General features: G+C 44.5%; 2 protein-coding genes across 2 annotated transcripts; one reads left to right on the top strand and one right to left on the bottom strand.

Moving 5' to 3' along the window:
- The first annotated feature begins 1,577 nt into the window (after nucleotides 1–1,577).
- LOC141042082 (uncharacterized) lies at nucleotides 1,578–2,420 on the top strand. The gene has a single exon (XM_073509606.1). It carries the CDS (start codon nucleotides 1,578–1,580, stop codon nucleotides 2,418–2,420), a length of 843 nt encoding a protein of 280 aa, XP_073365707.1.
- A 566-nt stretch (nucleotides 2,421–2,986) lies between these two features.
- On the bottom strand, nucleotides 2,987–4,606 carry LOC141041230 (F-box/LRR-repeat protein At3g26922-like). Its single transcript, XM_073507350.1, has 3 exons — nucleotides 3,695–4,606; nucleotides 3,212–3,373; nucleotides 2,987–3,121 (listed from the first exon to the last, which is right to left on the bottom strand). The coding sequence occupies exons 1-3, from the start codon at nucleotides 4,604–4,606 to the stop codon at nucleotides 2,987–2,989; spliced, it is 1,209 nt and encodes a 402-aa protein (XP_073363451.1).
- Between the last annotated feature and the right edge of the window lie 13,579 nt (nucleotides 4,607–18,185).

Here is an 18,185-nt window from a genome sequence, read left to right as displayed (position 1 = left end):
ACATCTCTAAGCAGAAGCTTGAATCCACCAGCTAACTCCAGGGAGATGTCGCCGACAGCTGCAACTTCTGCTTCAACTCCGTTTTCCACTTCAATGCGTCTTTCGCTTCTTTGCGTAGTCCGCGTCGAATGGAATCCCTGTAATGAATTTGCAACATGAACAGTTGCTCCTGAGTCAATCCACCAAGTAGATTTCAAAAACTGTGTATACAAGGATTCATTTACAAAGGAAACAATGTTGTTACCTCTCTTTGCCATTATGGACTTTAGCCAATCAGGGCAATCTTTCTTATAGTGACCAGTCTTCTTACAATGGAGACATGTGTCTTTGTCCACTGGGAAAGACTTTTGTTGATGCTGATGTTGAGCTTTTCCATGTGGCTTAGAAGGAGAACCTTTGCTATTTTGATTGTATTTCTTTTTCTTGTTATCCTTCACATAGTTGAGTGAACCACCATGTGAGGCTTTGAGTTTGTCCTCTTCTTGGACACACATTGCTATTTTGTTTTCAATGTCCCATGTTCCAGGTGACATATTGTAGTTTACAACAAAGGTTTCAAGCTCCTTTGGCAGTGAAGCCATGACCAGGTGGGCCAGGAGCGCTGGTTTGATCTCCAGATCCACATCCATGGGCTTGAGCTTTGCTGCCATGTTGCTCATCCTGAGGATGTGCTCTCTTATTCCATGACCACCGCCAGTGTAGTTCTCTGTCACCGGTTTCTTTATCAACTAGGTGGCATATGTCTTTGAAGAACCAGTGAACTGGCTCTTTATCTTTGTAAGCAACTCCCCTACGGAAGTGCACTCTGCAATTGAGCCCACGATGGTGTTCTCAATTGTATTCTTTATAAATGCCATGCACTTCTTGTTTGCATTGACCGACTTTTCGTTTTCGATGGAATATAACATCTCCACTGGAGCATGATCCTTTTTCTTTTTCTTCCACGCAGCATCATCATCAGTGGCCTCTCTGACTGGCTCTGTAGGTCTGACGGGCTGTGGTTCATCCACAACCCAGTCCACCTCAGCACAGACAAATGCTAGGTCTACTTTCTTCCTCCACTCAGTGTAGTTGTCACCTCTGAGTGTCGGAACATCTTTTAGGCAACTCATCAAGTGGTAGCCTCCTGAAATCACAATTTAAGTGAGATCATTATAACAATCATATGCATTAATCTAACGTTGGTCAAATTAAACATATAATTGTCTATGCAATTAAATCTATATTATCGTTGTGAAAAATATTAGAAATCAATGCACCTTTAATTTCAATAATAAAACATGATCATGTTATTAACAACGTTGGTCATAAAAATAACATAAGCATATTCATTTTAATAATCACTTTAACACGCTCTTAAAGACTTAATTCTATCTAAACTTCTATCTAAACGTTGTTAATAACATGATCATGTTTTATTATTGAAATTAAAGGTGCATTTATTTCTATTTAGCCCAACGGTAATATAGATTTAATTGCATAGACAATTGTATGTTTAATTTGACCAACGTTAGATTAATGCATATGATTGTTACAATGATCTCACTTCAATTGTGATTTCAGGAGGTTACCACTTGATGAGTTGCCTAAAAGATGTTCCGACACTCAGAGGTGACAACTACACTGAGTGGAGGAAGAAAGTAGACCTAGCATTTGTCTGTGCTGAGGTGGACTGGGTTGTGAATGAACCACAGCCGGTTAGACCTACAGAGCCAGTCAGAGAGGCCACTGATGATGATGCTGTGTGGGAGAAAAAGAAAAAGGATCATGCTCCAGTGGAGATGTTATATTCCATCGAAAACCAAAAGTCGGTCAATGCAAACAAAAATTGCATGGCATTTATAAAGAATACAATTGAGAACGCCATCGTGGGCTCAATTTCAGAGTGCACTTCCGTAGGGGAGTTGCTTACAAAGATAAAGAGCCAGTGCACTGGTTCTTCAAAGACTTATCCCACCCAGTTGATAAAGCAACTGGTGATAGAGAACTACACTGGCGGTGGTCACGGAATAAGAGAGCACATCCTTAGGATGAGCAACATGGCAGCAAAGCTCAATCCCATGGATGCGGATCTGGGGATCAAACCGGCGCTCCTGGTCCACCTGGTCATGGCTTCACTGCCAAAGGAGTTTGAAACCTTTGTTGTAAACTACAATATGTCACCTGGAACATGGGACATTGAAAAGACAATAGCAATGCGTGTCCAACAAGAGGACAGACTCAAAGCCTCACATGGTGGTTCACTCAACTATGTGAAGGATAACAAGAAAAAGAAATACAATCAAAATAGCAAAGGTTCTCCTTCTAAGCCACAAGGAAAGGCTCAACATCAGCATCAGCAAAAGTCTTTCCCAGTGGACAAAGACACATGTCTCCATTGTAAGAAGAGTGGGCACTATAAGAAAGATTGCCCTGATTAGCTAAAGTCCATAATGGCAAAGAGAGGTAACAACATTGTTTCCTTTGTAAATGAATCCTTGTATACACAGTTTTCGAAATCTACTTGGTGGATTGACTCAGGAGCAACTGTTCATGTTGCAAATTCGTTACAGGGATTCCATTCGACGCGGACTACGCAAAGAAGCAAAAGACGCATTGAAGTGGCAAACGGAGTTGAAGCAGAAGTTGCAGCTATCGGCGACATCTCCCTGGAGTTAGCTGATGGATTCAAGCTTCTGCTTGGAGATGTTTTATATGTTCCATCATGTCATAGAAACTTGATTAGTGTCTCATGTTTGGACAAAGATAATTATGCATGTTATTTTGGACATGGCAAGTGTGCCATATGGTTTAATAATGCTTATGTGGGTGATGCTTTACTACACGATGAGCTTTATTTATTAAAACTACGTGAAAAAGTGCATTTTGTGTGTAATGTGAATGAGCATGTCACATCGAATAAAGAACAAAAGAAAAGAAAGAGAACTCACGACTGATCCAGAAGCTCGATGGATATTAACTTTCTCGAGCGGTATGCCATGGGTACTCAAGATATTAAAAACCTTTGAGCCCTCTCATCAACTTCGTCACATCTGATCTCAACTATCTTCAGATGGCTGCATTCAAGTGGTTGATCTGGTGGAGTGTAACTTCTTTGTGTTTCCACTGGAACTTTAGGTACCTGAAGCATTTACCCCATCAATCAATCATTGATTCAGGCGCGGTAAGTAACTGCAATAACAAACAATTGTTCATGTGCAAAATATAGTACCTCAGAAAGATGGAGAGTGAGCTTCTCCATAATTGGTGAATGTTTAAGGAAGCAACTTAATATATTGAGGTCACCAGCAATACCGGGACACCATTTGCTGAGCAGCAAAGTCTTTAACTTGCTAAATGTAGGGCTCAATTTGAAATCCCTGTTGACAATAAACTGTGCAAGGGAACAAGATTGTGTAAGTAATTTGCTTAAATTTTCTAGTAAAAGATGCGAGTATGCCACGTAAGGCATGGGGAATAGAAATTTGTCTCCAGAAGCCATACTAGAATAAACCTGCAAGAGGCTTAAAACACATAGATACTTCTAGATGCATCTTACAATTAAACTGCTCACTGTTTAATATTTCAACCTTTTTTAGCAAAACTGTTATTCATAATTGTGTGAGGTCAAGAACTTTGATAGTATGAATTGGATCGCAACTTGTGTGAGCAACGTAATACGTAATAATTATCACAAATTAACTGAAGCACATACCACTTTAGGATCAACTGACAACTCCAGCTGCTGGACTTCTGCTAATCCTTCGAAAAGAACAGACTCGCCACGTCTGTCATCAGCACCACGTTCAGAAGAATGACAACCATAACACTGAAGATCATTGCAATCCCCACAGTCATTCTTAGAACAAGAATCAACACAATGTGAACTAAGAATAACACTTGCCGAAACTAACAGTGGCATGTTTTCAACCAGTACCGGAGCCCTACGCATAACATCGATTAGCTCCAGGGAAACAAGGTTAGGCGTACGGATCCGGGTGCGAAAGGGGCCTGTCCGAAAATAACTGAGGTTGATGCTGAGATGTTGCAAGGACGGAGAAGTGATGTTCCCATCTATGTCGCTGTCGTCAATCTTGAGATGAACCAGCGCCGGACAACCTGACAAATCGAGGGTACTGCTGTACACGTCCACCATCTCGAGTTCCAATCTGGTAAGGTGTTGAGAGATGAGAGGGACATTAGAAAGCATCATCGGCTGGTAATCGTCCTCGTACATGTAGATGCCATCGGTGGTGCGCAGCGCCAGCACCCTGGGTCCGCACATCACGGCGTGCCGGAACCACCGGTTCACGTGCTCCTCGTTGGCGGGCAGGAACTCCTTGAAATCGAAGTCGCCGTCGTCGAGGTCGATCTCGAAGGAGTCTAGCTGGGTGCGGGGGTCGCGGAGGAGGAGCAGGCTGTGGACGAAGTTGACGAACCACTCCGCGTTGTTGCACCCCTTGACGCCGGTGATGCGCAGTGCAGGCGCGAATCTCCAGAGGTGGCGCCAGCGCCGCGCGAGCACGCACGTCGGCACCACTTCGTGCGCCGGGAGGAAGGAGAGTACGTGGTAGAGGAGGTCGTCGGGGAGGGAGCTGAGGCGGTCGGCCTGCCCGTCGGTCGCCATGATCGCTTTCTTGGTCTCGCGCCGCTCGAGAGACATTAGGTCGAGCAGGTCGTGGAAGCTCTCGGAACAGACGAACGTGCCTGGCTGTGGGGTTCGCCGCCAGAGAGCGCCCGGCGTTATATATCTCTCTCAATCGAGCACCCACACTGGTCGGCCCAGGGGAAGTAATACTCATGATCCGTAATTGACACCGTGTGGCCCAGATCTTATTTGTCACCTAGGCCGGCAGATAGCTTACAAACGCGTGCCCCCTCATACGCGCTACTGGGCCAACCCACTCGGCTTTATATCTTTTTATTCCACCAGTATTGGGAAGGTTATAGAACGTTCCCTAAACCTTTTTTATTTCTCCTGAGTTTCCTCTTAAGTCTTCTTTTACCTGATTTCTCAGCTTTTTCATTACTTTTTGCTTTCCCAATGTGCACCATATTTTCTAAATTCAAAAATATTACCATATTTTCTAAATTCAAAAATATTTTTTTATTCAAGAACATTCATGGAAACTACGAACAACTTTGAAATCATGAACTTTTTTGAATTAACAAAAACATTGTCATTTCGCAAAGACCTATTGAGTTCACAAACAGTTTTTGAATTCATGAACACTCTTTGAATTTGTGAACATTTTTAATCACAAAAAATCGTGAATATTTTTTGAAATCGCTAACTTTTTTGCATTCATTGCATTTGTGAACATTTCTTGAATTTATAACACTTTCCAAATCATGAACATTTTTTCAAGTGCAAACATATTTTCGATTCACTGACATTTTATAGACTTGTAAACAATTATCGAATTCATGAACATTTTTTTAAATCATGAGCATATGATGAATTTGTGAACATTTTTTGAAATCAAGAACCTTTTTTCAATTCTAGAATATTTTTCAAAATCATAATCATTTTGTAACTCGCAGTCATCTTTTGAGTGTGCCAACATTTCTTGAAATTCGTAACAACTTTTGAATTTGCAAACAAGAGATCGGTCCGGAGAGCGCTGACCGGCGCTTTTGCTGCCCTCCCGATTAGGAGCTCCCCCCAAAGGGCAAGGCTATGTGTCGCCCGCAGCAACTCCAAGCATGTGTACAAAACATGTACATGACAGTTTAAAATGTTTAATAAATTTTGTAAATCAAAAAATGTACTTTACATTTAAAAGAATGTTTGTGAGTTTAAAAATATGTTTTTAAAATTTTCATAAAAAATTATATACAATGTAAAAAAATGTTGACATAATGTAAAAAAATATTTCGTGACATAAAAATATGAAGTGATATTTTTAATAGAAGTTCCCGTAACTCAACAAATATTTGTGAAATTTTATAAAAATATAGTACAATCTAAAAAAATGTTACTGTGCGTTAAATATGTTACTTTCATTAAAAACAAATGCGTGAGACATTTTAAAGAAATAGTCATGTGTTTAAAAAAAGTTCCATGAAACTTTTAAAAATGTTTATACAATGTGAAAAATGTTTGTCTAATTATTAAAAAATATATTTACATTGTAAAAATGTACAGTGTGTATTTGGAAAATGTTAAAGTGTAATCAAACTAGTGTTCAAAATGTTTTTTTAATGTACATCACGTATTTGAAAATGACTAACTTTTATCAAAAAATGTTTGAAGTGTGCATTAAAAATGTATTTTGTGTACTATGAAAAAGCAAAGAAGACAAAAAAACAAAGACAAGCTAGAAAGAAACAAACAAAACCAAAGTTTGATGAAGAAAGAGAGGAAAATTGAAGAAAACTACGTAAAAAAACAAAGAAAACCAAAGTAGATTAAAGAAAAAGAACAGCAAGGAATAAGGGTGGAAAAACAAGAACAAAAAAATAACTAAAGTACAACAAAAAGGAAAAAACAAAAGACCGGAGCAGAGCGGACCAAATAACGACACAACAACAGCGGTGCTAATGGGCCAGCCGATTCACTCGCGTGTAGTCGATTTAGGAAGCGGTACTAGCGAGACATAGCTCTCACGCCATCCCCCCCCCCCCCCCCCCCCCCCGCCACCAATGCCTCGACAAATATACATGTAAGGCGTGTCGGCGCCATTTCGGCCGGTCTCACCCGAGCCGTCAGATGTACTCCGCTACAACCGGCCGATCTGAATCTTCCCCACCACTTCCCCACCATCGATTCGTCCAAAAAGAGATAGGGCGCTCACGTTGACTTTGAGCCGTCGCATCCCGCAACTCATAGTGCCGCGCCGCGCCCCCCACGGTTGGAGGACCCCAACCAGCACGGCGGTGGCCTCGCAGTGCAGCACCCCATCGGTCCCCAGGTTGCAGCTCACCGCGGCCGCTGTTGTAGCTCCCCACGACCTTTCAGCCGCGACTCGCCATCAAGCCGATCGCAGCTCGCCGCGGTCACTAGGGCGCCTCGTCTATATGCCCAACCAACTAGTCCATCTTCGTCGGCAGCGGGTTGCAACACCCGCAGCCTGGCCGTTCCAGCTCCGCTGGGCATTGCAGCACCGCATGCAGTTGTTGGGTTGTGGCATTGCACAGCATCTTGGCACGCCACGCGCCCATGGCAACACCCCAAGTAGCTGGTTCCAGCTAATGTCGCCGTCGGTTCCAGCATCCTCGCAAGCCACATGCCCCCATGTAGCACCGCTGGTTCCAGCAAATTTAGCCGACGGTCCTAGCACGGTGCATTGCTGGTTCCAGCATGTGCGCAGGCGCGCCGTGGTTCTAACTCCACCGTGGTGGCCAATGCAGCTCGTCTCAGTCATAGATCCAGCACAAGGAGATGCGGGTTGTAACACCCCCCGACAGTGGCGGAGCCAAGAAATTAGAATGAGGAAGGCCAAGTATTGTCAATCCATGTTAGGGAGGGCCAGCTCACTAGTATACACGACTTTAGCAGCAATTTATCATGTATTAACATGCATATTAGGCTTGACAAAGTAATGTTAGGGGGCAAGGGCCCCTGCTGGCACCCCCTGTCTCCGTCGCTGCCCCCCGACCACGGTCCCAGCTCACCGCCCCCATGGTTTCTAGCTCGACTTGGTGACCATCGTGCTCACCGTGGTGACCGTCGCTCTCGTTGCGGTCACCGTTCCGCCAAAAACAGTTCACGGTTGTAGCTCCCCCACACTATGGTTGTAGCATTCGCCTGGTCGTGGCACCTTGCCGTCGAGGTAGTAACAATAAAAATTGCCGGTTGAAGCTCCTCATGACGTCGTTTGAAGCTCTTCAGGACGTCAGTTTGTTGGGAACGTAGCAGAAATTCAAAATTTTCTACGCATCACCAAGATCAATCTATGGAGTAATCTAGCAACGAGGGGAAGGGGAGTGCATCTACATACCATTGTAGATCGCGATGCGGAAGCGTTGCAAGAACGCGGATGAAGGATTCGTACTCGTAGCGATTCAGATCGCGGTTGATTCCGATCTAAGCACCGAAGAACGGTGCCTCCGCGTTCAACACACGTGCAGCCCGGTGACATCTCCCACGCCTTGATCCAGCAAGGAGAGAGGGAGAGGTTGGGGAAGACTCCATCCAGCAGCAGCACGACGGCGTGGTGGTGATGGAGGAGCGTGGCAATCCCGCAGGGCTTCGCCAAGCACCGCGGGAGAGGAGGAGGAGGAGGTAGGGCTGCGCGAGGGAGAGGAAAACTCATGTGTTTGCAGCCCCCAATGCCTCAACTATATATAGGGGAGAGGGAGGGGGCTACGCCCCCTCTAGGGTTTCCACCCCAAGGGGTGCGGCAGCCCCAAACCCATCTAGGGTGGCGGCCAAGTGGGGGGGAGAGGGAGGCGCACCAGGCATGGGCCTTAAGGGCCCATCTGCCCTAGGGTTTGCCCCCTCTTCTCTCCGGCGCATGGGCCTTGGTGGGGAGGCGCCCCAGCCCACCTAGGGGCTGGTCCCTTCTCACACTTGGCCCATGTATGCCTCCGGGGCCCTGTGGCCCCTCCCGGTGGACCCCCGGACCCCTCCGGTGGTCCCGGTACACTACCGGTGATGCCCGGAACACTTCCGGTGGCCAAAACCATACTTCCTATATATAAATCTTTACCTCCGGACAATTTCGGAACTCCTCGTGACGTCCGGGATCTCATCTGGGACTCCGAACAACATTTGGTAACCACGTACATACTTGCCCTATAACCCTAGCGTCATCGAACCTTAAGTGTGTAGACCCTACGGGTTCGGGAACCATGCAGACATGACCGAGACGTTCTCCGGTCAATAACCAACAGCGGGATCTGGATACCCATGTTGGCTCCCACATGTTCCACGATGATCTCATCGGATGAACCACGATGTCGGGGATTCAATCAATCCCGTATACAATTCCCTTTGTCTATCGGTATGTTACTTGCCCGAGATTCGATCGTCGGTATCCCTATACCTTGTTCAATCTCGTTACCGGCAAGTCTCTTTACTCGTTCCGTAACTCACATCATCCCGTGATCAACTCCTTGGTCACATTGTGCACATTATGATGATGTCCTACCGAGTGGGCCCAGAGATACCTCTCCGTTTACACGGAGTGACAAATCCCAGTCTCGATTCGTGCCAACCCAACAGACACTTTCGGAGATACCTGTAGTGCACCTTTATAGCCACCCAGTTACGTTGTGACGTTTGGTACACCCAAAGCATTCCTACGGTATCCGGGAGTTGCACAATCTCATGGTCTAAGGAAATGATACTTGACATTAGAAAAGCTCTTAGCAAACGAACTACACGATCTTGTGCTAGGCTTAGGATTGGGTCTTGTCCATCACATCATTCTCCTAATGATGTGATCCCGTTATCAACGACATCCAATGTCCATGGTCAGGAAACCGTAACCATCTATTGATCAACGAGCTAGTCAACTAGAGGCTTACTAGGGACATGGTGTTGTCTATGTATCCACACATGTATCTGAGTTTCCTATCAATACAATTCTAGCATGGATAATAAACGATTATCACGAACAAGGACATATAATAATAACCAATTTATTATTGCCTCTAGGGCATATTTCCAACAGTCTCCCACTTGCACTAGAGTCAATAATCTAGTTCACATTACCATGTGATTAACACTGACAGGTCACATCACCATGTGACCAACATCCAAAGAGTTTACTAGAGTCAACAATCTAGTTCACATCACTATGTGATACACTCAATGAGTTCTGGTTTGATCATGTTATGCTTGTGAGAGAGGTTATTAGTCAATGGGTCTGAACCTTTCAGATCCGTGTGTGCTTTACGAATATCTATGTCATCTTGTGGATGCTACCACGCGCTACTTGGAGCCATTTCAAGTAATTGCTCTACTATACGAATCCGGTTTACTACTCAGAGTCATCCGGATTAGTGTCAAAGTTCGCATCGACGTAACCCTTTACGACGAACTCCTTTTCACCTCCATAATCGAGAAAATTCCTTAGTCCACTAGATACTAAGGATAAGTTCGACCGCTGTCATGTGATCCATTCCCGGATCACTATTGTACCCCTTGACCAACTCATGGCAAGGCACACTTCATGTGCGGTACACAGCATAGCATACTGTAGAGCCTACGTCTAAAGCATAGGGGACGACCTTCGTCCTTTCTCTCTCTTCTGCTGTGGTCAGGTCTTGAGTCTTACTCAATACTCACACCTTGTAACACAGCCAAGAACTCCTCCTTTGCTGATCTATTTTGAACTCTTTCAAAATCATGTCAAGGTGTGTGTTCTTTGAAAGTATCATCGGGCGTCTTGATCTATCTCTATAGATTTTGATGCCCAATATGTAAGCAGATTTATCCAGGTCTTTCTTTGAAAAACTCCTTTCAACCAACCCTTTATGCTTTCCAGAAATTTTACATCATTTCGGATCAACAATATGTCATTCACATATACTTATCAGAAATGTTGTAGTGCTCCCACTCACTTTATTGGAAATACAAGTTTCTAACAAACTTTGTATAAACCCAAAAAAAACTTTGATCACTCCATCAAAGTGTATATTCTGACTCCGAGATGCTTGCTCTAATCCATGGAAGGATCGCTGGAGCTAGCATACCTTTTAGCATCCTTAGGATCGACAAAACCTTTCTGATTGTATCACATACAACCTTTCCTTACGAAAACTGGTAAGGAAACTTGTTTTGACATCCATCTGCCAGATTTCATAAATGCGGCTAATGCTAACATGATTCCGACGGACTTAAGCATCGCTACGGATGAGAAAATCTCATAGTAGTCAACTCCTTGAACTTGTGAAAATACTCTTTTCCACAAGTCGAGCTTCATAGACGGTAACATTACCGTCCATGTCCGTCTTCTTCTTAAAGATCCATTTATCTCGGATTTCATGGCTTCTAACCATTTGTCGGAATATGGGCCCACCATCGCTTCTCCATAGCTCGTAGGTTCAGTATTGTCCAACAACATGATATCTCAGACAGGATCACGTACCACTCTGAAGTAGCACGCATCCTCGTCGTCCTACGAGGTTTGGTAGTAACTTGATCCGAAGTTTCATGATCACTATCATAAGCTTCCACTTCAACTGGTGTAGGTGCCACAGGCACAACTTCCTGTGCCCTGCTACACACTAGTTGAAGTTGTGGTTCAATAACCTCATCAAGTCTCCACCATCCTCCCACTCAATTCTTTCGAGAGAAACTTTTCCTCGAGAAAGGACCTGTTAACTTCCAGATCTGAAACAGGAGGTATACCCAACTGTTTTGGGTATTCTATGAAGATGCATTTATCCGCTTTGGGTTCGAGCTTATCACCCTGAAACCTTTTCACATAAGCATCGCAGCCCCAAACTTTTAAGAAACGACAACTTAGGTTTCTCTAAACGGTGTCGTCTCAACGGAATTGCGTGGTGCCCCTTTTAAAGTGAATGCGGCTGTCTCTAATGCCTAACCCATAAACGATAGTGTAATTCGATAAGAGACATCATGGTATGCATCATATCCAATAGGGTGCAGTTATGATGTTCGGACACACCATCACACTATGGTGCTCCAAGCGGTATTAGTCGTGAAACAATTTCCACAATTTCTTAATTGTGTGCCAAACTCGTAACTCAGATATCTCTATGATCATATCATAGACATTTTATCCTCTTGTCACGACGATGTTCAACTTCACTCTGAAATTACTTGAACCTTTCAATAATTCAGACTTGTGTTTCATCAAGTAAATACACTCAGCATCTACTCAAATCATCTGTGAAGTAAGAACATAACGATATCCACTGCATGCCTCAGCACTCATTGGACTGCGTACATCAAAATGTATTACTTCCAATAAGTTGCTCTCTTGTTCCATCTTACTGAAAACGAGGACTTTCAGTCATCTTGCCCATGTGGTATGATTTGCATGTCTCAAGTGATTCATAATCAAGTGAGTCCAAATGATCCATCTGCATGGAGTTTCTTCATGCATATATACCAATAGACATGGTTTGCATGTCTCAATCCTTTCAAAAACGAGTGAGTCCAAAGATCCATCAACATGGAGCTTCTTCATGCGTTTTGTACCAATATGACTCAAGTGGCAGTGCCACAAGTATGTGGTACTATCATTACTATCTTATATCTTTTGTCATGAACATGTGTATCACTACGATCGAGATTCAATGAACCATTCATTTTAGGTGCAAGACCATTGAAGGTATTATTCAAATAAACAGAGTAACCATTATTCTCCTTAAATGAATAACCGTATTGCGATAAACATAATCCAATCATGTTTATGCTCAACGCAAACACCAAATAACAATTATTTAGGTTTAACACCAATCTCGATGGTAGAGGGAGCATGCTATGCTTGATCACATCAACCTTGGAAACACTTCCAACATATATCGTCATCTCGCCTTTAGCTAGTCTCCGTTTATTCCGCAGCTTTTATTTCGAGTTACTAACACTTAGCAACCGAACCGGTATCTAATACCCTGGTGCTGCTAGGAGTACTAGTAAAGTACACATTCATATAATGTATATCCAATATACTTCTGTCGACCTTGCCTGCCTTCTCATCTACCAAGTATCTAGGGTAGTACTGCTTCAGTGACCGTTCCCCTCATTACAGAAGCACTTAGTCTCGGGTTTGGGTTCAACCTTGGGTTTCTTCACTAGAGCAGCAAATGATTTGCTGTTTCATGAAGTATCCCTTTTGCCCTTGCCCTTCTAGAAACTAGTGGTTTTACAAACCATCAACAATTGATGCTCCTTCTTGATTCCTACTCTCGCGGTGTCAAACATCGCGAATAGCTCAAGGATCATCATAACTATCCCTGATATTTATAGTTCATCACGAAGCTCTAATAGCTTGGTGGCGGTGATTATGGAGAATCATCACTATCTCATCTGGAAGATTAACTCCCACTCGATTCAAGCGATTGTAGTACTCAGACAATCTGAGTACATGCTCAACGATTGAGCTTTTCTCCCTTAGTCTTCAGGCTTAAGAAACTTGTCAGAGGTCTCATACCTCTTGACGCGGGCACTAGTCTGAAATCCCAATTTCAGTCTTCGGAACATCTCATATGTTCTGCGACGTTTCAAAAATCGTCTTTGGTGCCACAATTCTAAACCGTTAGCATTACGCACTGAACTATCACGTAGTTATCAAAACGTGTATGTCAGATGTTCCGCAACATCTACAGACGACGCTGAGGTTCAGCACACCGAGCGGTGCATTAAGGACATAAGCCTTCTGTGCAGCAATGAGGACAATCCTCAGTTTACGAACCCAGTCCGCATAATTGCTACTACCAACTTTCAACTAAATTTTCTCTAGGAACATATCTTAACCAGTAGAACTAAAGCGTATGACATAATTTGCAAAGACCTTTTTGACTACGTTCATGATAATGAAGTTCATCTGATTATGAACTCCCACTCAGATAGACATCCCTCTAGTCATCTAAGTGATACATGATCCGAGTCAAACTAGGCCGTGCCGATCATCACGTGAGACGGACTAGTCATCATCGGTGAACATCTCCATGTTGATCGTATCTACTATACGACTCATGTTCGACCTTTCGGTCTCTTGTGTTCCGAGGCCATGTCTGTACATGCTAGGCTCGTCAAGTCAACCTAAGTGTTTCGCATGTGTTCCGAGGCCATGTCTGTACATGCTAGGCTCGTCAACACCCGTTGTATTCGAACGTTAGAATCTATCAGACCCGATCATCACGTGGTGCTTCGAAACAACGAACCTTCGCAACGGTGCACAGTTAGGGGGAACACGTCTCTTGAAATTTTAGTGAGGGATCATCTTACTTACTACCGTCGTTCTAAGCAAATAAGATGCATAACATGATAAACATCACATGCAATCAAATAGTGACATGATATGGCCAATATCATTTTGCTCCTTTGATCTCCATCTTCGGGGCACCATGATCATCTTCGTCACCGGCATGACACCATGATCTCCATCATCATGATCTCCATCATTGTGTCTTCATGAAGTTGTCACGCCAACGATTACTTCTACTTCTATGGCTAACACGCTTAGCAATAAAGGAAAGTAATTTACATGGCGTTATTCAATGACACGCAGGTCATGCAAAAAATAAAGACAACTCCTATGGCTCCTGCCGGTTGTCATACTCATCTACATGCAAGTCGTGATTCCTATTACAAGAATATGATCAATATCATACATCACATATATCATTCATCACATCTTCTGGCCATATCACATCACAAGGCACATGCTGCAAAAACAAGTTAGACGTCCTCTAATTGTTGTTGCAAGTTTTTACGTGGCTTGTATAGGTTTCTAGCAAGAATGTTTCTTACCTACGTAAGACCACAACGTGATATGCCAATTTCTATTTACCCTTCATAAGGACCCTTTTCATCGAATCCGTTCCGACTAAAGTGGGAGAGACAGACACCCGCTAGCCACCTCATGCAACTAGTGCATGTCAGTCGGTGGAACCTGTCTCACGTAAGTGTACGTGTAAGGTCGGTCCGGGCCGCTTCATCCCACAATGCCGCCGAAACAAGATAAGACTAGTAGCGGCTAGAAGAATTGACAACATCGACGCCCACAACTACTTTGTGTTCTACTCATGCATAGAAACTATGCATAGACCTAGCTCATGATGCCACTGTTGGGGAACGTAGCAGAAATTCAAAATTTTCTACGCATCACCAAGATCAATCTATGGAGTAATCTAGCAACGAGGGGAAGGGGAGTGCATCTACATACCATTTTAGATCGCGATGCGGAAGCGTTGCAAGAACGCGGATGAAGGATTCGTACTCGTAGCGATTCAGATCGCGGTTGATTCCGATCTAAGCACCGAAGAACGGTGCCTCCGCGTTCAACACACGTGCAGCCCGGTGACGTCTCCCACGCCTTGATCCAGCAAGGATAGAGGGAGAGGTTGGGGAAGACTCCATCCAGCAGCAGCACGACGGCGTGGTGGTGATGGAGGAGCGTGGCAATCCCGCAGGGCTTCGCCAAGCACCGCGGGAGAGGAGGAGGAGGAGGTAGGGCTGCGCGAGGGAGAGGAAAACTCATGTGTTTGCAGCCCCCAATGCCTCAACTATATATAGGGGAGAGGGAGGGGGCTGCGCCCCCTCTAGGGTTTCCACCCCAAGGGGTGCGGCAGCCCCAAACCCATCTAGGGTGGTGGCCAAGTGGGGGGGAGAGGGAGGCGCACCAGGCATGGGCCTTAAGGGCCCATCTGCCCTAGGGTTTGCCCCCTCTTCTCTCCGGCGCATGGGCCTTGGTGGGGAGGCGCCCCAGCCCACCTAGGGGCTGGTCCCTTCTCACACTTGGCCCATGTATGCCTCCGGGGCCCTGTGGCCCCTCCCAGTGGACCCCCGGACCCCTCCGGTGGTCCCGGTACACTACCGGTGATGCCCGGAACACTTCCGGTGGCCAAAACCATACTTCCTATATATAAATCTTTACCTCCGGACCATTCCGGAACTCCTCGTGACATCCGGGATCTCATCCGGGACTCCGAACAACATTCGGTAACCACGTACATACTTGCCCTATAACCCTAGCGTCATCGAACCTTAAGTGTGTAGACCCTACGGGTTCGGGAACCATGCAGACATGACCGAGACGTTCTCCGGTCAATAACCAACAGCGGGATCTGGATACCCATGTTGGCTCCCACATGTTCCACGATGATCTCATCGGATGAACCACGATGTCGGGGATTCAATCAATCCCGTATACAATTCCCTTTGTCTATCGGTATGTTACTTGCCCGAGATTCGATCGTCGGTATCCCTATACCTTGTTCAATCTCGTTACCGGCAAGTCTCTTTACTCGTTCCGTAACTCACATCATCCCGTGATCAACTCCTTGGTCACATTGTGCACATTATGATGATGTCCTACCGAGTGGGCCCAGAGATACCTCTCCGTTTACACGGAGTGACAAATCCCAGTCTCGATTCGTGCCAACCCAACAGACACTTTCGGAGATACCTGTAGTGCACCTTTATAGCCACCCAGTTACGTTGTGACGTTTGGTACACCCAAAGCATTCCTACGGTATCCGGGAGTTGCACAATCTCATGGTCTATGGAAATGATACTTGACATTAGAAAAGCTCTTAGCAAACGAACTACACGATCTTGTGCTAGGCTTAGGATTGGGCCTTGTCCATCACATCATTCTCCTAATGATGTGATCCCGTTATCAACGACATCCAATGTCCATGGTCAGGAAACCGTAACCATCTATTGATCGACGAGCTAGTCAACTAGAGGCTCACTAGGGACATGGTGTTGTCTATGTATCCACACATGTATCTGAGTTTCCTATCAATACAATTCTAGCATGGATAATAAACGATTATCACGAACAAGGAAATATAATAATAACCAATTTATTATTGCCTCTAGGGCATATTTCCAACACAGTTGTAGCTCCTCAGGAGGTCGGCCGCGTGGATCGTCGTCCGTCGTCCATGATTGTAACATTCCTACTCCATGCTTGTAACATCTATCAAAGAGGTTTGTAGCTCGTCGGTACGTCGGTTGCAACCCTCGTTGCGGTTCCCACAGAAAAGGCAAAAAACCGCCATGGTTGTAACCCCTATGTCGGGAGGTTCCAGCAAATCGCATGGCTGATGACTGCGAAAACCGATGTCGGTTCCAGCAAAATGGGATGGCCAGTTGCAGCAAAGGTTGTCGCAGCCCACCGTCTGTCTCCACGGCTCGAAGACCTTTCGCCGATTGAAGCAGCGGGGGTCATCGGTTCCAGCTCGGGTATGCCCCGGTTGCAGCAAAAAGGTCGTCGCTGCGGTGACCATGGCAGCTCGCTGGATGCAGTCCAGCAAAAACCGCGTGCATCTCTGCAGCATCCTCGCGGTCTGCTTCCAGCTCGCCGCACTGCCCGTAGCAGCTCACCTCGTTCGTGGCCAAACAACTACGCGAGGAGGGATACATGGCAGATGAGGAGGGAAAAAGGTGCGAGCTAGGATGTCGTCTGTGGCGGCCTGAGAAGAAAAAGGGAGGGGATGGGAGGATAAGGACGGGGCACTGAGAATAAAGATAAAGAGAGAGCAAATTGGTGGCTGGGACCCACCAGACTAGCACGCACGTGAAGCGGTTTCTCAGATCGTGGGCGAGGGGGAGGAGCGTTCGATGCCCACGATAGAACATATCTCATGCGTCCGACGGAACGATTCAGCCGATGCTCCGTCTGGAAACGTTTCCCTATATGTATGGGTTGTTGGTCGCCAGGGCTATTTCTTGCATGTTACAAGCCGTAGTTCTGTCTTGCCTCGCGCTTGGTGCTATTGGCCCAACCCAGAACTGTAGCCGCGCCCAAGTTTTTTTTCTCACTCTTTGCATTGGTTTTCTTAGGGTTTTCTTTGGCTTTATTCGGTTTTTTTCCTTTTCTCTTCTTTCTCTTAGGTTTTCATCATTTTTTCTATTTTATTTTTATTTCATTTTCCTTTTTTCATCACATGTCTACATTTTTTACACACATTGTAAATTTCTCGTATACACCAACAACATTTTTTATATACGTCTAATTTTTTTTAAATACACAATTACAATTTTTCAAACATATGTTTTGATGTCTATTTTTGTCATACATGTTGTACTTTTATGGTGTACATATAAAAAAATTATACGAGTTTAACATTTTTCAAATATATGATTAACCATTTTTCAAGTACATATTGTTTAATATAAAATGTGATATTTTTCAAATACATATTGAAACATATATTTTTCATGATACAAACTATATTTTTTAAACTATGTGAACATTTTTATATGATATATTGTTTTTAAAAATGTCACGTACATATTTGTAAAACTCATAACATTTTTCTAAATGTATTGTGCCTCCGTTTTCTTTTTTAATTTTTTTAGGAAAGGGCCTCCATTTGCGGTTGTTAATTCGTGTTGCACGACAAGTTACATGGAATGACTAGTTAAGGGGTATCCAGTGCAAAAGTCACTCCCACCTCCTTTGCTTTGGAGATTTGCACTTTTTCTGTAGACTCTCTTCTTCTCTTTTGGATCGTGCATCCAAATCATGAATCATTTTCACCGTTGAGTTTCTCATGTTGATATCTTTGAAAGTAGATCATGTGCTAATAGGTTTGGACAGACTTTTTTT

This window comes from Aegilops tauschii, chromosome 2 (assembly GCF_002575655.3).
Source record: "Aegilops tauschii subsp. strangulata cultivar AL8/78 chromosome 2, Aet v6.0, whole genome shotgun sequence".
Lineage (NCBI taxonomy): Eukaryota > Viridiplantae > Streptophyta > Magnoliopsida > Poales > Poaceae > Aegilops > Aegilops tauschii.
Note: the sequence above shows the minus strand (reverse complement) of the source record. Positions and strands in the feature narration are given on the sequence as shown.